Source organism: Sminthopsis crassicaudata, chromosome 2, assembly GCF_048593235.1.
Source record: "Sminthopsis crassicaudata isolate SCR6 chromosome 2, ASM4859323v1, whole genome shotgun sequence".
Taxonomy (NCBI): domain Eukaryota; kingdom Metazoa; phylum Chordata; class Mammalia; order Dasyuromorphia; family Dasyuridae; genus Sminthopsis; species Sminthopsis crassicaudata.
Window position 1 is genome coordinate 580,338,654 of NC_133618.1, and position 24,418 is coordinate 580,363,071.

Below are 24,418 nucleotides of genomic sequence, written 5' to 3' on the forward strand. Positions count from 1 at the left end.
CCTAGGGAATCATTTAACAAGTCTCTCTGTCTCTGTCTCTCTCTCTCTGTTTCTCTATCTCTATCTCTCTGTCTCTCTGTCTCTCTGTCTCTCTGTCTCTCTGTCTCTCTCTCTCTCTCTCTCTCTCTCTCTGTGTCTCTGTCTTTCTCAATTTACTGATCTGCAAGATAAATATTAATAAGGTCACCAAAAACCTTATTAAGTGCTTATTATATTGCAAGTATAATGATAACTACTGAAGATACAAATAAAGACAAAAAATAGTACTTGTTTCCAAAGAGCAACTATCTAATGGAAGAGACAAATGTACAAATAAGATATAAGTAGGATAAACTGGGGCTACACTCAGGGAATGAGGAGGACTAGGAAAGGCTTCTTGCAGAAGGGGGATTTTAGCTGAGGCTTAAAGGAAGCTAGTCTAGCCAGGAGACAGAGATGAGGAGGAAGAATATTCAGTGAAAGTGCACTGATTTTGGAGATGGAATATTGTGTGTGATAAACAGCAAAGAGCAGTGTCATTAGTCTCCAGATTATATGGAGTGAACTTAGGTATAAGGCCATCAGAAAGGCAGGAAAGAGCCAAGTTATGAAAGGCTTCGAATGCCAAACATAGGATTTTATATTTAAACCTAGAAAGGTAATAGGCAGTCTGTGGAGTTTATTGATTGGGAGATGATATGGTCACATCTACCTCTTAGGAAGATCAGTTTGATAGCTGAGTAAAGAGTGGATGGGGGTGGGGAGAGACATGAGGTAGATCTCCTAGCAGGTTTTTGCAGTAGTTCAGGTGCAAGGTGATGAGGGTGGTTATAGTGTCAGAGGAGAGAACTGCAAGTCTGAGAAATGTGACACAATAGCAGGTGACAGGACTTGGCTTTGGTTTTCTATGAAGGGAGGATAGAGATTTCTGGCTTGTGAGTCTGGGTAACTGGGAGCATGGTGGTGCCTTCAAGAGTAACAAGAAAATGAGGAAAAGAAGGTTGGATCAGTTTTGGACATGTATATGGAATAGTTGGAGATCTCCAATAGGCAGTTGGATTTGTGAGACTGGAGGTTAGGAGATAGGTCAAATTGGGAGATTTGATGATCCTTCAGTTTAAAGATTAAATAGAAGAGTCCAGAGGGAAAAGAGAAAAGATCCCAGGACAGAACCTTGAGAGGGACCCTTGTGGTGAGTGACCTGGATGAAGATACATAAAAGAAGCAGAAGGAGTATTTGTACATAGGGAAAGGACAAGAGAGGGTAGTATCAGGAAAACCTATGGACAAGAAAAGATCAAAGACAAGAAGTGGACATGTCAAAAGGTCAAGGATAAGGATTGAGAAAAGATCATTAGGTTTGACAATGAAGAGATCACTGATGAATTAGGAGAGAACATTCTCAGTTAAAGAATGTAAGTTCAGAAATGGGATTTCTAGAAAATTAAGAGAGCAATTGAGGTATTAATTGTAGACAAGCTTTTTCAAGGAATTTAGCCACAAAAGGGAAGAAAACTATGGGGTGATACTTAGTGGGGATGGATAGAGCAAGTGAGGATTTCTGAGAGAGTGGGGAGACATGAGTGGGTTTATGAATAAGTAGAAAAACTATCAGTAGGTAGAGAGAAACTGAGAAACTGAAGATGTGGGAAAGTAGGGATAATATAAGGGCCAATCAGGTAGAGAAGAATGGAGGCAATGACATCATTTGTGCATGAAAAAGGATGTTTTGGCAAAAGAGACTACCCCTTTTCATGAAACAGGTGAAAGAGGTAGCAGCAGAAGGTATCTAAATGATGTGATGTCAGAAAGAGAGGATAAAAAGGAACTCTTGGTGAATGGTCTTATTTTATCTCTGAAATATGAGGCAAGGTACTCAAATGAGAGGGCTGGAGGAAAGGGGAACAGTGGGAAGTTTGAGGAAGGATGAAAATATTTGAAAAACTACTGTGATGAGTGAGATATTGACTCAATTAGGGTAGCGTAAAAGGGTTGTCTTGCTGTAGTGAGGGACCTGTTGAGATTATATAACATGAATTTGTAGTGGACCCCATTCAGTATAATTTTGTGATTTTCCTCCAGGAAAAGCAATAGATAGTGGGGTTAATTTATGCCTAAGGCTTGATAGGGCCAAATTATTGTTTGAATAAAAGTACAAAGGAATCATGAGAAGGGGATAATGTAGATTTGGATAAAATAATAAAATATAATAAATTAATAGCTGGGATTGTGGAAGAGACTATGAAACTGGCACTGAATTCATTGAGAAAGGAGCATGTGTGTCCTGACCAGAGTCTTGGTTGGGTGATAAATAGGGATGGAATGAATCTCTAAGGAAGAAAGGTTACTCTGAGAAAGTAGTAGCACAGGAGTCTAGTAAGAGGAAGAAGGGAGTATTCTGATTCCCTGCCATAGCCAGTGACTGGTGGTGATGGAGGGAGATGGCCAGAGAAGCTGTTGTGTTGTCAGGAGGGAGCCAGATCTCAGTGATCACAAAAAGATGGAAAGAGTGAGAAAGGAAAAGATTTAAGAGGAAAGCAGATTTGTTGTCTTTGGAGCAGGCACTCCAGAGAGCACAGTGGAAGGAGTGTAAAGGTGTGAGGGAGGGAGTATAAAGCTTTAAAGTGGGAATTTGGGAGGTCTGAAAAAGTGGCTAATCATAGATAGAGAAGGGGATTGGAAGAATGATGGCTGGGAGTAAAGGATAACTAGAATGGGGAGGAATGATAGAGTATGAATTTGTCATCAATAATTGTTGCCACAGGGAGGTGTCACCCTAAGGCTTTAGGCAGTGGTGTGTACCTGGAAGAGGAGATATTGGGAAAGCCAACTGGTGTGGGACTGTGGGAGGCTAGAAAGAGTAGTGGGATTATGACCAATGGCAGCTGCCAGTGAGGCTCCTGTTACTAATATCTGATCTTGGCTTCCAAAGGTCAGGGTTCAGCTCCTGCCTCTGACACAAGCTGCCTTTGTCAGCCACTTGACATCTGAACCCCATCTCCTTTCCTAGAAAGCATGGAGACCAAATGGTCTCCATGGTCCCTTCCAGCTCAGAACATGTGATCTTCCTGTAAAAGAATCTCTATTCACAACCCAATAACTGAAAACCAGCCAAGTAAAACTTTATGACTGTGTCTCCCTGGTGCTCTGGGGTGAGGGCTGTGGGGGCAGGTGCCTGCTCCCTCTTAAAAAGTCTGGGCACTTGGAATCTGAAAGCAGCCGTCGTGCTTCTGGGATGCTGACTGGTGGCGCTGAATGCTCTTTTGTCGTTCCTTTTGGGCAGGCCAGTGACCCCAGTACTTTTGAACTGATACAGAAGATCCACACACTGCAGAAACGCCTCATCAGCAAGACCGAAGAGGTGGTAGAAAAGGAACTGCTCCTTCAGGTAGGGTGGTTGCCCTTGAATTTTACCGATATTCTGGGCCTGGGCCTGTCTCTGCTGCTCTCTGGGGGATGATGCTCTTAGTGCCCGCATCTGTGGTGGTGAGCGTGGCTTGCCTGCTAGTGACCAGCAGATGGCGACAGAGACCCACAGATGGAGAACCAGCCTGGCTGCTCTCTTGTGCAGAGCTCCCTGATAGCTAGAGGATTTTAGAAAACAAAGTGAAAGGCCACACTTGTTTGGACTGTGGAGATGGGTTTCTAGATCTTATCTGCTGAGGAGTTCTGGGGAAGTCTTCACCGCAGTTTTAATTCGGGTAACGAACTAGCCTTGCATTTAACAAATGAAAAATTATTGGGGTGGAGGCAATTACCTCAAGGTCTTTCTTTGGCTTGGCAAGTGTGGACCCTTACCAAGGCCACAGCCAGCCTGTCAGCTGTACATCACGCAAGAATGAATCCGGGAATTTTTTGCTTTACACAATTAAAAAAAAAATCCTCCCCAGCATAATGTAAGTGCTTTCCGGTTTTCCTTCTCAGTCTCTGAGACTGTTTCCCCCCCACTCTGGTAGTGGTGTTTGTGAAAAAACGAAGGTAAGGAATGAATCAGCTCTCGTGCAGCTCCTGGTAGAAACTGGGGGGAAAGAGACATTCCAAGAGATTGCTGTAACTGTCCAGAGCCATAGGTGTTAATTTGTAGGCCAGAAATGTCAGAAAGAATCCACTTTAGGATATAGATTGAGAAAAAGTCATTAAGTTTGACAATAAAGAGAATCAGTCTTTTGCTATCTCTGATCCCTGGCCTGGACTCTCAAATAAGTTATGCCTGAGAGTCAACTTAGGCGGAGGTGGAATGGAATATGGTCTTGACCACCACTCGGACTTTTGTGGACATCCTAAAGCATTCCCAAAGCATTTTCGCAGTGGCAGAGAAAAGATCAGAATTCAGAAAAATGGAAGCTTGGAAGTCTTTATTCAAATCAGTTAGTTAATCCTCAAATAATATGTTCATCAAGTCAGACTACTCTCCAGACAGACTGACCTGCTCTGTAGCTGACTCGTGCAGTCTCCTGGGACTTAAAACGTCCCAGAAATCCACTTGTGTCGTTATTAGAGAAAAATTCTGGGTGATTCAGTGGATTTAAAATTTTTCCTTCTGGTGGTTACATCAAAATGTTAGAAAAATTCTCTGCACCTAACAGAAGATGCTGCAATTAGAAATGATGTGTTTGGTTGAATTGTAGATTGTATAAAAATTCCTTTTAACAAATGGTTGATATTTTACTTCTGTGAGAAGGGGTTTTAAGGAAATAAACAGGTCCCTTCCCCCTCTTGCTGCTTGTATAGTGGGAGAACAAGCTGTGCTCAACTGAAATAATAATTTCCTTCATGGTGATTGGTTAGCTAGAAGGTAATGGGTGAGCCTTTAAGGGGTTTTAAGGAGAATTCATATTTTAATGTTTTTATGTTTTGTTATTAGTCAGTCTTTGCAGTGATCTAGAACTTACAGGAGACTTATATATACTTTAGTTCTAATGCCTTTATCTTTTTGAGTGTATGTGTGTGAGTTAAGATATTATGAATATATTAAGGTAACTGAATATCTCAAGTTCTTTGTTTAAGAAAGATGCCTTAGTACTGATGGAAAGGTGCTTTAATAAGGGACTAGAAAGAATGGATAGAATCTTTTGCCCAAGTAAATGAAGACACTTCCATTTCTGAAGCTGCTCTAATGATTCTTTGTTCCTTTTCTGCTGAAAAGTAGAACCACAGTATCTTACATTTGGAAAGGACCTCATGTACCAGTTAGTCCAACTTGTATCCAAACAAGAATCCCCTTTATAAAAGGGCTTTTTATACTCTTTCCACATGCAATCCCTTTTCTCCTGATAAATTTTTATGCAACTCAATCTTGAATCTGAGCTGAGGTGTTTCTGAAGTATTTGTGCATGAACAGTACAAAGTGTACCTGTTATGTGTTCAAAATCAAGGCTGCAGTGAAGCTGGGTGATGCACCTTGGATTCATTACATGCATTTGATTTTGAATTAATTTTTAGTCACTGCATTCAGAAACCTTTTACTATTGTCACTTTTTTGCTACCCCTATATTCAGTTATGTGACCCCATATTTAAAGAGCTTTGCTCTATTGCATACTGAAAAGTGATGAAATAAAACCTTTGCTTAATGATTTCCATGAAGTGGGGAGAGGAGGTGGGAGATGACCTACAAATCTCCTGGGACTCCCATTTCATTTTAGATATAATTTCTAGGAATCTTAATCTCTTCTGCAATTCCCCTCTATTGTTTCAAATTCTATTCTTTGGGGCTAAACAGAAGGGAAAAAACACACCAAAAATGAATCCCTCTTCCACATGAGATCCCTTCAAATAATTGAAGACAGCTACAATGTTCTACCTAAGATTTCTTTTCCTAGTCATCCTGTATATAATCTCCAAGCCCTCTGTGATCTTTGATGACTTTCTCTGGACAGTCTCTAAATGGGGACTTTAGAACTGAACACAAGCTTACAGAAGTGGTTTTGATGAGGAGTAAACTGAAGTCTAAACCGAGATGGGTCAGTTCCTTTTCTGTCTCTCCTTCCTTCCCCAAAGTAACCAAGGGCTGGTTCGGCAGCAAAGGAATTTGCTACTTAATGCTGTATGGAAACATAGTATTTATTGATTAGAATGGAAACACCTGAGAGCCGGTGGGCAAAATGGCTGCATGGTACAAGGCCAATTTTGCAAATAATAGATTTTTGAGGACTCTGTTTTATACAAGAGCACAATCATTCAGATGCAGTGATGTAAGGAGGTTCCTGAGAGTGATGTAAATAAGATAAGGATTCTCTTGTTATCTTTTGGGGACAGACAGAAGTCTCTTCCCAAAAAGGAATTTCCTGCTGGCATTTGATCTATTTGAGCAGATTAGAATGGGGGCTGTAAAACCCCAGCCAGCTCAGATAGCCCAAACTAGTTTGACCAGATCCCTTATCAAAGGTCCAAGTCCCAAAGGAAGTTGGAGATCAAACAAGGGATATCAAGGGGCTACTGCCCTCAACAGTTTGATCAGCAAAGAGTATGGAAGGGTTATGAGATCTTTAGATCTGGATACTGTGCTTCTCTAAATATAGATAAAAATTGCAGTTTCTCTTTTGACCACTGTTTAATATTAAGGGAGCATGGTGCAGTGGAATTTCACACAATTGATTTGTTTTAAGATTGAAGGCTACTAAACCTCTCATTTTTTTTTTATATAATCTGAAGTCTGGTCAGACCTCTATCTTGTGAAGTTGGGTTTTTTTTAGCCCAAAGTATGTGGTTTTTATTTCTTTTATTCAATGTCATCATATTATATTCAGCCCAATATAAGTAATCAATTAAGGTGTGGTAATTGTTCTTTCTAGCTTTGTGTTCTCTGGAGATTTGGAAAGTATACTGTCTAGATTTTAACAGGTCCTTTACAAGAACTGTTAAACAGCACAGATCCTTGGGGCACTTCATTAGAGACCACTTTCTAATCATCAGTGATTATTTTTTAGCCTTTCAACTAATTCCAAATTCATCCATCCTACTAGAATAGCCTGAATGACTTTGTCAAATTCTTTCTTAAAGTCTAGGTATGATAATGATAGCTATAGCATTCTCTTTACTGTGTAACCCTGAAGTACACTGATTCTGGTGCCTGTTGTTCATAATGAAACCATTCTGGCTAATTCAGTAATCATGGCTTCTTTTTCTAAATGTTCTTGCTTTTGGTCAACATTCCTTTTTCCAGAGAGCCTATTATTTCTAGATTCCTTGTTATTTGTTGTCATAATCCAAAATTCAGCTTCAGATGATTCAATCTTTTTAAAAATAGAAATTATCTTTTTTAGTTTGATTTGAATAAACATCAACAAACATGACCTTTTTCATATGCAAAGAACAGGAAAAGAGGTTTGTATATGAAACAAAGAAACTCATATACTGCTTGTTTATATATTATATATATATATATTATGTGTGTGTGGCTGTACATATATGCATATATATATCTACATGTATATATATATGTATAAATATTACATGGCATTACATTTCTTGATTGTTTTAATCCCCTTCTAAACTTCCTTCTGCTTTCTTCTGTGTATTTTTAAATGCTTTGGCATTCTTTTCCTTTTATTTTTTTTTGAAAAAAATATGATTAGTATCTTTTCAATTCCCCTCACCTCCTCTTTGTCCTTACCTCTTCTCAATAAAAATCATCCTTTGTAACAAATATAATCAAACAAAGCAAATTCACATTGGTCATTTCTGAAAATACATGTACTTATTCTATACCTGCAGCTTACCACTTCTTTTCTATTTGGTTGGAAGAAGCACATTTGAGCATTAGTCTTTCCAAGTTGTAACTAGTCATTTCATTGATCAGATTTCTTGTTTTTCAAAGTTATTTTTCCTTTTTTGTATTCATTATTTAAAATGCTATGACTTCATACACTTCGTTATCAATTCATTCTAGATTTCCTAACTTTCTTTAAATCTATCTAAATAAATCTATTATTTCCTACAGAGCAATAATGTCATTATATTAATATGTCATAATTTGTAAACAGTGGATGAGTACCTACTTTGTTTTCACTTCTTTGGTGCATCAAAAGTGCTGCTATGAGTTTATGACATCACTGGGTCAAATTTAATGACTTTTGGGGTATACATACTACTCTTCACAATTTCAAGTGTACTTTCTCTCTCTTTTTTTCTTTCTATTCTGATGGGTATGAGATAGAACCTTAGAATTGTTTTAATTTGAATTTCTCTTATTAATAGCTTGAATATTTTTCATATGATTATTAGTATTTCTTTTCATATTCTTCATTTGTTCATATTCTTTGATCTTATTTATTGAAGGAATTTTTCTTATACTTTTATAATTATATCACTTTCCTGTATACTTTGGATACTAGATAATAGTAATTTGTTACAATTTTTTTCCACTACTTCACCATGTCTCTACTTCACTGACTTTGTTTTAAAACTTTTCAACTTTATGTAATCAAATTTATCCAATTTAACTTTTATAATCATCTGTATCTTTCTCCTACCTTTCTATGAAATCTCTCTATCCATAGTTGTGAAAATCATATTATCTCCTTTTCCTTAATTTGCTTATGATATGACCTTTAATTGTGTATACATTTGGAGTTCATGCAATATATAGTGTGAGGTATTGGTCTAAGTTTAGTTTCTCCCAAATTACTTTCCATTTTCTCAGAATTAAAACAAAACAAAACAAAAAAAAACCCTAATAACAAACAAACCATATAATTAGTCCTTACTATTGGTGTTCTTAGTTTTAGAGCACAATAAGATGCTAATGCTTAATTGCTTTAGGATCTTGCATATCTAATTTATTCCATTCATTAATTTTCTATTTTTAAACCAATACCATTTTTAATTATTTTTGTAGTATAATATGAATTATCATCATCATCATCATCATCATTTATATAGCATTTAAAGAATTGCAAACCACTTTACAAATATTCTCTCATTTTAGGTTTATAAGAAATCTGGGAGGTAGGTGCTATCATTATCCTTATTTTATAAATTAGGAAACTGAGTCAGACAGAAGTTGTGACTTGTCTAGGATCACACAACTGTTTGAACTCAGGTCTTCCTAACTCTTGGTCCAGCATTTAGATTTGGTACTACTAGGCCCCTTTCCTTCCCAAATTTTTTTTTTTTTTTTTTTTTTTTTTTTTTTTTTTGAGGCTGGGGTTAAGTGACTTGCCCAGGGTCACGCAGCTAGGAAGTGCTAAGTGTCTGAGACCAGATTTGAACTCGGGTCCTCATGAATTCAGGGCTGGTGCTCTATCCACTGCGCCACCTAGCTGCCCCCTTAATTTTTTTTTTAATCTCCCTTGAGTTTCTTAGCTTTCCATTCTTCTAGATGAATTTTGCCATTTATTATAATTACTGTTCACTAGATTTTGTTGGTAAATACTGAAAAGCTGATCATTTTTGTGCATCTGTTTTGTATCTTCTATTTTAATGGAGTTAATTGTTTTAATGAATCTTCAGGTGAATCTATAGTATTATATAAACATTTATCATTTTTCTTTTGCTGTCATCTTAGCCAATTGGCTAGGTGTGAGGTGGCATCTCAAAGTTGTTTTAATTTATATTTCTTTAATCAGTAGTGATTTAAAGTGTTTTTTTTTCATATAATCATAGATTATAAAAGCATTTCAAGAATTATATCAAGTAATAGTTGGGACATTGACATTTTTGCTTTACCTATGATCTTACTGGAAATGTCTCTAGTATTTTTCTCTATTTTATGTTATGCTAACTCTGTTTTTCATATAGATATTGTTTACCATGTTAAAGGAAGTTCCATTTATTCTTATACTTTAAAATATTTTAAAACCATAAATGGGTATTTTATTTTGTCAAAGACTTTCCCATAAATTTATTGATATAATTATTTAAATTGGTTTTTTTTTACATTGTTAATATAATCCATTACATTTATGGTTTTTATAATACTGGGAAAAAAACAATTATTGAGCTGGCCCTGTCCCTGCTTTGGCTCTGAATGTACCTACATAAATACTGCCCTGACTTTTCTCTCTGCTTAATGACTTATTGTGGGGTGAACCTGTTCCCAGCTGCTACTCTTAAGAGGCCAAGAAAGAACCCCTAGAGACTTCAGACTGATCTAACTACCAATTCTATGGCCTAGATCTTCTCAGAAAGCCCACCTGAGTGCCTCTGGCATCTCTGTGTTCATAGTGACTCTTAATGAGTTTCTGCTCCCTCCTTTCCCCACTGCAACAAAAGAAAAACTTACCTCTGAGCACCCATAGACTTCTGGTAGTCCTTTACTAGATGGAGGAATTAAACTGGTGTTTTTCTTGTTGTCTTTATTATTATTCCATCTATTGCTGTTTTCAGGTTTTTTTGTTGGTTTTTTTTTTTTTGTTTTTTATGAGGGAGTTGGGCATCTTTTGTAACTTTCATTTTGCCATCTTCAGCAGAAACCCAGGTGTCTATTTCTATTGCCTTTTAAAAGTACTTCAGCTTCCAAGGCCATAGGCCTTAGAAACAAAAGGTTTTCTGGTGTCACGATCATATCCAAAACATGTCTGCTTCAGCCTCTTTCTCGTCATTCCAATTATTGATCCCCCAAAATTCTTCAATTTTTATAATTTATAAAAGCTGAGAACATTTTCTAAGAAATTATGTGATATTTATAAACACCTATGCACAAATAGTGATATCTCATTGTAGAAAAGTTAATGTAAAATAAGAGCACCATCTTATAGTAGCTCTAGATTGAGAGTTAGAAGACCTTGGTTCTAGTATCAGCTTTGTCACTAATGTGTTTGATCTTGGGTAAGTCATTTCTCCACATTTTACTTTCTTAATATGTAAAATGGGCTTACATTAGATAATATACATACTTCTTTCAAGACTTATTTTTTTGTGTTTCCAAGAGATAAATTCCTAGTTCTTTATGAGAAGAGTCAGAGAATCAAGTGATTAGAAAGTTCTTTATTCAGTTTCATGAAGATCAAGGAAGAAATAGTTTAAAACTATTTAATCTTATTTAGCTAATTCTCATTAATTTTTTTGTTATTTGGGATGATCCATTGAAGACCTAAACAAAAAGACTGCATTGAAAAGAGAAGAAGAGTCATGTAGAAGGCAGGATGAAAATGGCAAATTGGGGTTAGATACTGAAAAGGTTGACAGCCAAGATGGTAGGAATTTATTTAATATTCTATAGATATTATATGTTTAGCAGATCAAATACAAGTGTATGCATGCCTATATATGCACATATATATATATATTTCCAATGTCTCTCAGCTTTAATTTTCCATTACAAAGTATTCCTAAAGTAGAAAATGTCTGCCCAGAAAAGGAAACATGTGATAAACAGAATTGAATAACCTATATTTTTGATATTTAGTTCTATGGAAATCACAATGTTATAAAAGGGGGTAGAAAGTAGAAGTCACAGTGTCTTGCAAACATTGGTCCCTATACTTAGCCTTCTTTACAAGTTACATTTTGATGACCTGTTTTGTTAGTCCAAGTCTAGAAAATGTTAATACTTTTGTCCCAGAAGAATTGATTTTTTGATCCATTCATATACTATTTAAAGTTTCTTGGCTTCTACCTTTACTTCCTGAACCTGGATTATTAATTATAGCATGATGCCACAATCCTTCTAAGAGATGAAATTGTGGTGATAGATTAAATGATTTGATCATTAGGTCCTTTGGGAAGGAAAAGGCCAGAATGAACAAATGTGAAAGATCATTTCCCTTGAGAATGTTATTGACAGTGATAAACAAGCAGTGACAACAAAGGATATGCATTTTAGGGAGTTATTTGTGTGGGGAACTTGACTGTATAATATATAGTGACATATTGAAAATTCACAAAGTAATAAAACTACCTTGCTATGTTCTGATTAGTGTTGCTTTAGGAAATTGTCACATTACATACTCAGTTTTCCCTGTCACATGTGCCTAAAGGCCTGGAGAATAAGGACAATCCATAGATAGATAGATAGATACATAAATGGCTAAAGGAACCAAAGGAACTCCTTATTTATTGTACCTCAATCTTGCATTTCCAAGGTGAACTTTCTCTCTAATTTAAGTTTATAACTGAATAGGTTAAAATATGCTGTATCTAGCTATAAAATGCCTTGAACTAGGCAAGAGATTGAATTGATTTGCAGTAGATATGAGCTTATACAGGGGAAATTACAATCTCTAATGATTTTCAGATCATTTACAAAGTACCTTCATAACTTTTGGTATGCCTGAAATGGCCATATTACTTTGACTTAGGCTCAGTTTACAATAGGTTAATGTAAATTTTTTTCCTTTGCATTCAAAGAATTTTTCTAGTGTTTCCAGTATGACTCCTGGTAACTTGTCAGGGCAGTTGAGATTTAGGCATTTCAAGGAGTAGAAGAATGAGGCAAATGTAGGGGCAGACTCCCTAAAAAGCTATAGGGAATGAGGAGTGCATCAAGACTTAGGATCTTTAGATCCAGCATGGAGATTGCCTAGCAAGATGCAAAAATCTAAACTGTGAATAGAAGCATGAAAAGCCTCAAATCCAGCATAGAAAAGTTCCTGAAGGAAACTGTCAACTATGAATGGAGATAAAGAACTAAGCCAACAGAGATACCAACAGTTATATGACTATATTAAAGATAATTATCCCATTATTAAGCAACTGTACTAGTATTTGGAAAAAATAGCTCCAGGATTTTGCCCTAGTTTCTTGTGGTATGACTTCTGCAAACATCATAATTCATGCTTCCTCTATTAGCAGTTAACTAACAAATCTCTGGCCCCAAAGCTGTGCTGAATTCATTAATGATGTGTATTAGAAAGGCTTTGTGCCCCAGGAAGACAATTAAAATTGTTAAACAAAAAAAAAAAAAGAAAAGTTAATTTAAGTTTTGTTCCAAAATTTGAGGTGTAGATCATGTTTTTGCTGCTTAGAAAAAGCACTAGATGAGAAGGGGAAATCCCTTTCATTATTCTTGCCATTAAGGATTTAAAATGGTGTTTCCTTTGGGTTCTTTTTCTAGTGGTAAAGTCTCTCTCCTGTTTTGATGTTTTTCCCCCATTCTGCTAAAATTTCACTATGAGTTTTCTTAGTACTGTAGTTCTACTCAACCTGGCCCCAGGGTGAAAAGAAAAATTGAACCCAGCTGTGTAGAAAATGAAAGGTAGCTATAAAAAGTGATAAGTATGTATTTGCATGTTGATTTGTGTAACATAATCAATTAAATAATACTTGAGTGCTTACTGTTTGTCCTACTTAGCTCTTATGGAGATTTAAAGGTGCCATAAGGTGGTTCTTTTCAGCAAATTGATGATTAAGGTCCAATGATCTTGTGAAGAAGAGAGCCATCTACACTCAGAGAGAGGACTGTGGAAATTGAATGTAGATTGCAACATGGCATTTTCACTCTTTTTTGTTGTTGTTTGCTTGCATTTTGTTTTCTTTCTCATTTTTTCCCTTTTTGATTTGATTTTTCTTGTTCAGCAAGATGACTCTATAAATCTGTATGCATATATTTTTACCATGTTTAGCATATATTGGACTACTTGCTATCTAGGAGAGGGGATAGGAAAAGAGGGGGAAATTGGAATACAAGGTTTTTGCAAGGGTTAATATTGAAAAATTATCCATGCATAATTTTTGAATTAAAAAGCTTTAATTAAAAAAAGAAAAAATGCCATAAAAGTCTTTTAGTACAATCTCCTCAATTTACAGATGATGAAGATTAAACCAAGACAAATGAAGTGATTTTCCCAATGCCACAGGGGTACTAAGTAACAGATGCAGATTTAGAAACCCTGGTCTTTCGACAACAAACCTAGTCTTATTTCTGTTCTTCCATGCTAACTCTTGAACATAAAAAGAGTCATTGCCTTCAAGGAATTAAGTATGGCCATAGATTATGAGTAGGGAAATGACTATAATATAGGATAGAGTATGCTAAATGCCATAAATATAATATATGAATGTGTATATTATATGTGCATATATTTATATTTGCATATACGAATATATGTCTATAGTCAATTCCTCTTTGTTTTCCTATTACTTTTTCTTACCTCAGCAATCTTGTTTCTAACCTCATTCAGTTGTAACTATGGTCTACAAAGTTACCAATGATTTCTTAACTGACAAATCTAATGGCTTTTTGTCAATCCTTATCCTCTTTGACCTCCCTGCAACCTTTTATACTGTCAACCACTCTTTTCTCCTTGACACCACCTTCTCTTTAAATTTTCTTGACATGTCTCTCTCTTGGCTCTCCTACACTTGTCTACCTCTCTTTCTTAATCTCTTTTGGAAACTAGATCTTCATTGTGGATGAAGATACTGGATCATCTTAGTCTCCTGGATCTTCATGTAGGTCGTACTCATAAATTATAGATATTGAAAAGTGAAGGGATGCCAATCAACTGAGAAATGGCTAAACAAGTTGTGGCATACAATTGTGATGGAATACCACCATGCTATAAGAAATGACAAACAGAATAGTTTCAGAAAACCCTGGAAAAACTTAAATGAACTGATATGAAGTGAAATAAGCAGAGCCAGGAGGACATTGTATATAGTAACAGCAATATTATATGATGAAGAATTGTGAATGACTCAGCTATTCTCAGCAATACAATGATCCGACACAATCCCAAAGGACTCATGATAAAAAGTGCTATCCAATTTTAGAGGAAGAATGGATACTGTTTGAATACATACTGAAACATACTATTTTGTCTATCTATCTTTGTCTTTTTCTCTCTTTTTTTCTTCCTTTCTTTTTCTTCCAAAACATGACTAACATGGAAATGTTTTACATGATTGCACATGTATAACCTATATCAAATTGCTTACTGCAGAGAGGGAGGGGAGTAAGGGACAGGATTTAAAACTCAAAACTTGAAAAAAACCACAAAAAATTATTTCCTCATGTAATTGGAGAAAAATGAAATACTATTTAACAAAAATCATAGGGATCTCTTCTTTTATTTCTGAATACTGTTTTGTTTGGTGATCTTATCAGCTCCCATGGATTTAATTATAGTTCATGTGCTGATGGATTCTCAGACTTATTTGTACAATTCTAACTTTTCTTCTGACCTCCACTCTTAAATCTCCAACTATTAGGCATCTCGAATTAGACAATGTTGTAGACACCATAAACTTAACATGTCCAAAACTAAATTCATGCCATCTTCTTAATTTCCTTGTTGCTAATAAGGATACCACCATTCTCCTGGTCACCCAAGCTCAGATCCTAGGTGTCACCTTCAATTCCTCACTCTTTTATACGTCTCATATACAAATAGTCGCCAAGTTTTGTTAACTTTACCTGTGTCACATCTGTTGTAGACATTCTTTTTTGACACACTACTATCCTGGTTCACTTCTTTATCACCTCACATGTAGACTATGGAAATAGCCTTCTGTTGGTCTCCTCACTTAGACTATTGTACACTCAACTGTCAAGCCATCTTCCTAAAGCACAAGTCTGACCATGTCACCTCCCTAATTCAGTGAATCCAACGGTTTCCCACTATCCTCAGGATCAAATATATAAAATTATTTGACTTTTAAAGCCTTTGTAATCAAATTTCTTTCTACCTTTCCAGTATTTTCATATTTGACTGCCCTTCATATAATCTAATGAACCAGGGACACTTGATTCCTTGCTGTCTTTTGAAGATAATACTCCAGCTCTTGACATAGGGTCTTTTCATTGACTGTACCTCATGCCCTCCTCATCTTCACTTTTTGGTTTCACTGGCTTCCTTTGAGTCTTAACTGAAGTTCATCCTTTTTCAAGAAGCCTTTCCCAGTCTTCCTTAAGTACCTTTCCTCTGAGACAATCCATAATTCATCTTGCCTATATCTCTTGTTGGTACACCATTATTTGCATGTTGTCTTCTTCATAGTCTGATTGCAGGCTCCTTGAGAGCAGGGACTATATTTTGTATCCTCAGTGCTTAACACAGTATCTAACACATGGTAGGTAGTTAATAAATGTTTGCTTACTTAGTCATGTTTGCGTAGCATAGCAATTTTATGGGTGTTCAGAATTTAATCTTTTCCCAATTCAACAGAGAAGGGCAGTGCTTTTTTAAAATTAATTTTATAATTATAAAAATTTTTGACAGTACATATATATGCATGAGTAATTTTTTTTACAACATTATCCCTTGTATTAATTTTTCCAAATTTTCCTTTCCCTCTCTCTACTCCCTCCTCTAGATGACAGGTAATCCCATATATATTAAATGTGTTACAGTATAACCTAGATATAATATATGTGTGTAAATACCATTTTCTTGTTGTACAATAAGAAGTGGATTCCGAAGGTATAAGTAACCTGGGTAGAAAGACAGTAGTACAAACAGTTTACATTCAATTCCCAGTGTTCCTTCTCTGGGTGTAGCTGATTCTGTCCATCATTGATCAACTGGAAGTGAGTTGGATCTTCTCTATGTTGAAGATATCCACCTCCATCAGAATACATCCTCATACAGTATCATTGTTGAAGTGTATAATGATCTTCTGGTTCTGCTCATTTCACTCAGCATCAGTTCATGTAGGTCTCTCCAAAACTCTCTGTATTCATCCTGTTGGTCATTTCTTACAGAACAATAATATTCCATAACCTTCATATACCATAATTTACCCAACCATTCTCCAATTGATGGACATCCATTCATCTTCCAGTTTCTAGCCACTACAAAAAGAGCTGCCACAAACATTTTGGCACATACAGGTCCCTTTCTCCTCTTTAGTATTTCTTTGGGATATAAGCCCAGTAGTAGCAATGCTGGGTCAAAGGGTATGCACAGTTTGAAAACTTTTTGGGCATAGTTCCAAATTGCTCTCCGGAATGGTTGGATCCATTCACAACTCCACCAATAATGTATCAATGTCCCAGTTTTCCCACATCCCCTCCAACATTCAGCATTATATTTTCCTGTCATCTTAGCCAATCTGACAGGTGTGTAGTGGTATCTCAAAGTTGTCTTAATTTGCATTTCTCTGATCAGTAGTGATTTGGAACACTCTTTCATATGAGTTGATATAGTTTCAATTCCATCATCCGAAAATTGTCTGTTCATATCCTTTGATCATTTATCAATTGGAGAGTGGTTTGATTTCTTATAAATTAGGGTCAGTTCTCTATATATTTTGGAGATGAGGCCTTTACCAGAACCTTTAACGTAAAAATATTTTCCCAATTTGTTACTTCCCTTCTAATCTTGTTTGCATTAGTTTTGTTTGTACAGAAGCTTATTAATTTGATGTAATCAAAATCTTCTATTTTGTGATCAGTAATGATCTCTAGTTCTCCTTTGGTCATAAATTCCTTCCTCTTCCACAGGTCTGAGACTATCCTCTGTTCCTCTAATCTATTTATGATCTTATTCTTTATGGAAGGGCAGTGCTTTTTTAGACCTTTAGGAATTGTAGAAGTACATAGAAAACTTCCTTTTTAGGTCAACTGAAAATATTAAGCAATAATATTTTTTCTAGTCTAAAATTCTTACCAGAATTTTCCTTTTAGGAAGACATATGAAAGGTCAAGAGCAAAGACGAAGGACCTGGGGAATAGAATTACAAGTTGTCACCAAGCTGAGAACAAAAAAGTACCTCTTATATAACTGAGATCCTTGTATTCCCTACCAAATCATAGAAGTTATGACTCACTTAAGTGACCTCTTTTATATTACAAAAGGATTAAGGTGTTTGTTAATTACAAGGAGAATCTGGTTTCTTTGGTGGAAAGTGGTTAAGGAAGGAATACACTAATTTTAGAAGGAGATTATTTCTATTGTTCTAGGATGCTGACAAAAAAATCTCAAGATATGACCTCTTCCAGATTTCTATATTCAAATTTGGGACAGCTTTCAAGGCATGAGGGGACTCTGTTTAGCCACCTCTCCTCTCTTTGACCAAGAAATTCTTAGATTTATATTATTTTTAATTTATTATAATTTTTCCAATAGGCTTAATGCCCCAAACATGAAGTATAGAATTAATATTTTTTTCTTTGACAGCATCTTTCAGGGGAGGGTATATTTTTAGTTTTATTATGTGTTCATGTTTAGCCTTTCTTTAAACTTTGTTTAGCTTCATTGAAGAGGAATAAGATTCTCAGCTGTCTTTCTTTGCGTGCTTGCTTAGGTAAACTTAATGCTCTCAATTATTATGTGCTTTTTAATTTTACTTTATAGTAGCCTTTCTATAAATGAGTTGGGGATGACTTCTGTAAAAATCAGAATTCTATGGATATTAGAGATTTTTTTTAATAGAGATATGGTACTTTACTTTGGTTGATTGAAGTTAAAAATGGTTTAAACTTTTCAGAGAATGACAGATAAGCTCAAATTCTCACAGTAATGGTCAGCCTAAATGGACTACTAAATGGATCAGTGTGGACCAATCCTTTGATTTCATTATGAGGTTCTTTACTAATATATGTATTTGAAGAGAAACAAAAATGTGTTAAAGGAACTCAAAAATGAAAATTGGTTAAATTGCATATTTTCTTCTTTGTTTCACCTAAATTTTAAATAGATTTTAATTTATTTAATATATTTATTGCTATCTTTCAAAGCATCACCTGCATTTCCCAATAAAGCCTCTTAAAATAAAGACTAAAAATGGGAGGAAAAACTATTCAGTAAACTAACATATAAATGAAATCCAGCTTATATGAGGTATTCTCACATCAATTTAATTTGTCAGGAGTTTAGACAAGAGTTGGAAATTTGTCTAGTTTATATTTTTGTGTACTTGAAAAACTAGAAATGTAGTAGACAAGCATAAGTTTTCTTTTAGATTATAATCATCTTTATGGCACGTAATTATCATTCATTTTTACATCTCATATATCCATTTTTACAACACAAAGATGATACTCAGTAAGTACTTTATAAGAAGGCTGATGAGAGGAGTCACTCATTAATTTAAAGAGTTCCCTAGTCAATCTGAGAAAGTGACTAGTGAGCCATTGCTTGGAAGGCCCTTGTTCATAGATACTGAACAGACTTACTGGTCATTTATTGATTGTATTCAAGAGTTGGGTTACCTCTTTACAACTTTTGTTGTTGTTCATTCTCAAAGAGTTCCATTTTATGGCTGACTTAATTGAGAACCCATCTTCCCTTTATGCACTCTTTTAAAGTGAGTTGGTTAGTTTCTCTGGCTCTCTTCAGGACTTCTAGGCTTTTTTCTAGAAAGTAGTTTAGCCAATCATTTCTGTTTGCTCAAAAACCCTGAGTTTCCCCCTCCCAGATGCATTCATTCATTACTTATTTATTTAGGTTTTTTTTGGATTAAGTAAAAGAGAGGAGATTATTTGCCTCAATTGCTACCTAGCCTTCATCCCTGAATGGATGCAGCCTCTGTCAGCATTCTAGAGAGGGAAAGATTTCCTGATGCAGTGTGCTTCTTAAGAGAAATAATAATAGTGTCCACTTAATTCCTGAACAGGATAAAACTTGGGGAACAAAGCCATGATTTACTGGGACATTGCCTGACAGGATGAAAATTACTTGTTTGGCAGTTCTCAAAGAGCTTCCAGGGGTTCTAGGGAAGAACTGTTTATGACACTGCTTGACAGAATATTGTCAGTATTGTATTGATAGGAAGCTCAAATTCAGTTTCCTTCTGGGTTTAACTATTGGGCTGCTATTTGAATTCTTTATGTTTTTGCCATCATTCTTGAATTACTGGGAATCTTTTGCATGGTAGGATTTATGTGGTGTGAAATTAAGGCTGTTCTATGCCCTGTATACATTAGTATTTTGAGGACCTGTATAGAAGTTAGGGACTCTGTTAACCATATTTGAGAAAGTCTATACATAGATTATACCATGAGCATATTTGGAAATATTCCTGAAGGATTTCAGGTGGGGAAGAATGAGTTAAAGAGAGAAAATGACCTTTCTTAAGTTTAGACCCCTAGGATCAAATCCAGTCTATGTGAGTCCAGAGTCTTTGTAAGGCCCTGGACCATGGACTAGAATATGTTGAATGAATGATATTCTACTAAAGCTGAACTAATTAGACTCTCAAAAATATTATCTAGTAGGTGCTTAGTATTTATTGGTCAGTGGATTGAAAGTCAATTCCAAATCAAGAAAAGCATACTCATTTCTGTATGCTTTAAATGTTTCTTCAAGGGACTGTAATTCCTTCATTGTGTTTATTCCCTTCACTGACATATATCACAATCACTTTAAGATTTATTAGGATGTATTCGAAAGTTGAGGTTTGCTGAAAAATTCATCACCTTCTGGTGAGGAGTCTTTGACTTAACACTTATCATCAGACATACACTGAGTTCATTCTCAAAGTCTTTTAAGCTTGACAAAAACCACTAGAACTTGTAATGATGCTAGATTAGTAATGATGCTAGATTAGTTTTTGAAAAACTTGGGATCACTTTGTATGATAGAATGAGACATCAGAAAAGGTCTTAGTGAAGGGATGTTGACTCTGGATGAATCTGACTTCCTGCCTTGATATGCTGACTTAGAAATTGTTTTGAGCAAATAATAAGAGCAAGTATGTGATTATGAATTCTCAGAATCTAAGATATGCCAACCTTTGGTGTGAGAACTATGGGATTCACCACAACTTAGAAAACCACACACACACACACACACACACACACACACACACACACACACATTGTCTATTTTAAAAAATATTATCTTGTTAAATATTTTCCAATTGATTTGAGGAACACTGTGAGAACACAGGCTTGGTTTTTACATTTCTGGCCTAGACACTCGAGGGATTGAGTGACTTGTCTAGGGTAATGGTCAGTACACTAGTCAGAGACTAGATTTGAATTCAGATCTGTCTAGCTTCAAGCGTGGCACGATAGCTACTACTTTAAGTTGTTTCTCAAGCAGTATGAGAAGAGTGCTATTTTAATCTTTGCCTGATGTGATATTTTAATACGCCTGACATCTGGTTGGTACCCTAGGCTTTTATTACTGACATGTTTCTCTTTTCTTTAATCTTTTATTCCCTTTATTTGAGAAATTATAGCTTGCTGCACGATTTAGCTTCTTTTATAAAAGAAACAGCTGTGATGTCACAGCAGAGTACATTTTTTTTTGGGGGGGGCTATACATTTTCCTCCTATGCATTTGGGAACATTTCCCATGATACATTTGTTCATTTTTGTTTTGTAATCTGACTCCATCTTGAATACACGTGTGAACCAGAAATGTATTGGTTGATAAATGAATCTTTCAAAAATTGTTGACATTTACAATTTTCTTTGGTTTCTACTTACTGAAATCTAATAGGTAAGGGGTAAAATTCTAAATAGAATTAGTTCTTTTTTTCCTGGGGAGGGGTTTATTTAAATTATTTTTTAAAGTAAGATATATAACAATAAACACAAGTGCGTAAATTTCTTATAAGAACAGCATTTAAATAGGAAAATTGCTTTTTAGTAAAAATATAGAACAGTAGTATATCTAGTACTAGAAATGCAAACAAGTAGATTAGTTAGAAAGGAAACAAAGTATTTTAAATAAAGAAATTCTCAGTGGAACATTTAGTTTCTTATTAAATCAGTATACAATTATATTTCATTTTCAACTGAAACAGATTTTCAGTGACAAATGTTTGTGGACAGGAGCAAGATGCAAAGTTATTTCAGAAATTAGAAGAAAATGATTCAAAACAAAACTCTGGGGAGTCCTGTCTAGCTTTATTTCTTCTCATAGTTTTTCTGCAGAAATATCTCAGACATAAAGGTGCTTCTTACAAGGTTGAGAAAATTTGCAGCTGGAGCAGAAATTAATTTGTATTTATAGTCCAAACACCTACATGAATCCTTAATCTTTTTTTTTATGATTTTAAGGGAATTTATAGAATCATTCAGATTGGGAAATCTCTATTGGGTCATCAAGTTCACCTCTCCTTGTAATGGCAGGATTGATTTTATTATGCCTAAAGCAACACCGATAAATGGGTGTCAAATCTGGCTCCTGTTTCATGCATTTACCAATGAAAAACCCTATCTTCTACAGATTTGATGTTTAAGTGAAGGACTGATTGCTGCTTACTTTCCAGAGACTTTTTCTGCGTTCCTGATACATAGTCTGCTCTGAAACAGAAATATTAGTTTATTAAGGATTGTATGAAGATATCAGTCTGATTTTTGCTTTTGGCTTTTGATGACTTGGTTCAGCTTCATTCTAGAGCCAAACTGAAATAAGATGGATTCCTTTATTGTGCCTTCCTCTGAAAGCCTAAAAAAGTCCAGGATCATCTGGCCTAGTAATTAGTAAACTATGAATCTATTAGTGAGTTAATACAAGTATTAACTATGAGTTAATGAGCTTAAACCACCATTATTTCTCTATTTCTCTATTCCTCCATAATCTATGTTTTAGTAAATATTCATTTTGACAGTAACTATTTAATAAATTTTTTTGAATTGAATTGAGAAAGTCCTCAGTGATATTGCCTCTTTCATTAAAAGATTGAGTATAATAAATTCAATTAAAATATATATTAACCACTTACTATGTATAGAACATTGTTCTAGTCACTAAGAGAGATACAGAGATGAATAAAATATGGTCTCTAATGTCAAGGAACTTGCAATCTAGTTGGGAAGGAAAAAATAATGAGACTGTTTTATGGGTATTCAAAGTGTAACTATAAAATGAGACCTATTTTCATAGACTATTCTGGGAATTAGCATATAAGACAGTATTATATGCAATTATATACAATATGCTAATATTTTGTATCACACAATTAGAGACTCAGTATGTAAGTTGTGTGTGTGAGTGTGTGTGTGTATGTGTGTGTGTGTGTGTTTTATAGGAAACATAAAAAGAGAGCAAGGAGCCATTACTGTAGTATGATGTTACTGTTGAAGGCTTCATAGGGAATTAGAATTTGAGCTAGAATGTGAAAGAAAGGGCTTAGTCTTGTGTAAATGTGGGGATTCTTTCAGGAAGGGAGGGAGTTTAGCATGATGTGTGTGCAAATACATGATTGACTGGGAAGTACATGGTAGGGGGTAATGGAAAATAAGATTGCTGAGGGACAGTAGAATGAGATAATGGAGGTGCAAAAAACCAAGCAGAAAAGTTGATTCATTAGGTGATAGGAAGCCATGAAGGTTTTTGAGAAATAAAATAACATGATGGTTATAATATCTAGGGAAGATTAATCTGATTAGAAGAGGAAATACTAGTTAGAAGACATTTGTTGTAGTCTAGGGTAGAAAGGTTAAACTCTTAGCCTGTAGGTGAATTTGACCAGACAAACAGCTCAGTGCAACCCAAACCAGATTAAAATGCAATTGGGAAATATTTAACGAAATAAAAATGCAAATTAACATAGACAACATTAATTTGTGATTATTTAAGTCAATATCCATTTTTATTTGAGTTTACCCCCACTTATATAAAGGATCAGGATGATAGAAGTGGGCATGTAGTAGAAAAAGAACAAAACAAAGTGACATTTGAAGAAAGAACCAACAGTACTTAATATGAATGATTGGATGCGAAGAATGCAAGAAAGAGAAGAACCAAAAATGACTTAAAATTTACTCCAAGATTTTAAGCCCAGGAAACTATGAGAAGAATGGTACTATGAAAAAGAAATGAGGAAGTTGGGAAAAGGTAATTTTATTAATTGAAAAAGATTCTATGCTTGGTTTAGATATATTAAGCTTTAGATGATAATGAAATATTAAAACAAAGGTGACATAGTTAGTTGGAAAGATAGGGTATGGTACGTTGTCATACACTTGTAGTTCTTATTGACAGATTCCTTAAGCTTTGAAGTTCTGAACTACAGGAGACCGTAATGCTAATAGAGCCCCTGGGATGCCTAAGAAGGATCAAGGAGCATGGGTTGGAAACAGGTTAATGTTTTCATCCTGTTCAGCAATGAGATTGGATATGGTTCCAGTGTGGGGAGAGGTAAGAGAACCCAAATTCAAAAAAGAAAAGGAAAAGAAAGAAGAAATAAATAATTTAGAATTCAAAATGATTCTGTTTGGTATTTATATAATATTTTAAAGTCTAAAATATTTTACCCACATTATCTCATTTTAACATTACAACCACTTGAGTTAGGTACTACAGACATTATTATTACTGTTTTATGATTGAAGAAATAGAGATTTAGAAATTAAGTCTTGTCCATGTTCATGTTCTCTAATAGATGATAGAGGTAGGATTTCCGGGCTCTCAAGTTCATCTTGTTGTTCTCCTTGGATGAGCTTCAGTGAATTCTGGGAAGCAGGGTTGTGATGTGAATTTGTCAGTCTTTCATTCAAAAACAGTTTTTGATTGCTTACTATTTACAAAAACAGTATGCTGGACACTTATACATATATAAAAGTTAAAAAAAATCAATACTCACAAAGTGGTGGGGAAAATAATATTGAAGATAATATATGCATAATTTCATTACCTCCTCTAATAAAAGTGATTTCCC

General features: G+C 35.1%; 1 protein-coding gene across 3 annotated transcripts in view; it reads left to right on the forward strand.

The window, feature by feature from the left end:
- The window catches only part of CFAP58 (cilia and flagella associated protein 58), a 116,339-nt gene that overhangs the window by 55,209 nt on the left and 36,712 nt on the right, over positions 1 to 24,418 (forward strand). For all 3 annotated transcript variants that reach the window (XM_074295526.1, XM_074295527.1, XM_074295528.1), the window contains exon 15: positions 3,263 to 3,367. In XM_074295526.1, coding sequence (XP_074151627.1) covers positions 3,263 to 3,367 — 105 coding nt within the window. The remainder of the gene's footprint in view (positions 1 to 3,262; positions 3,368 to 24,418) is intronic.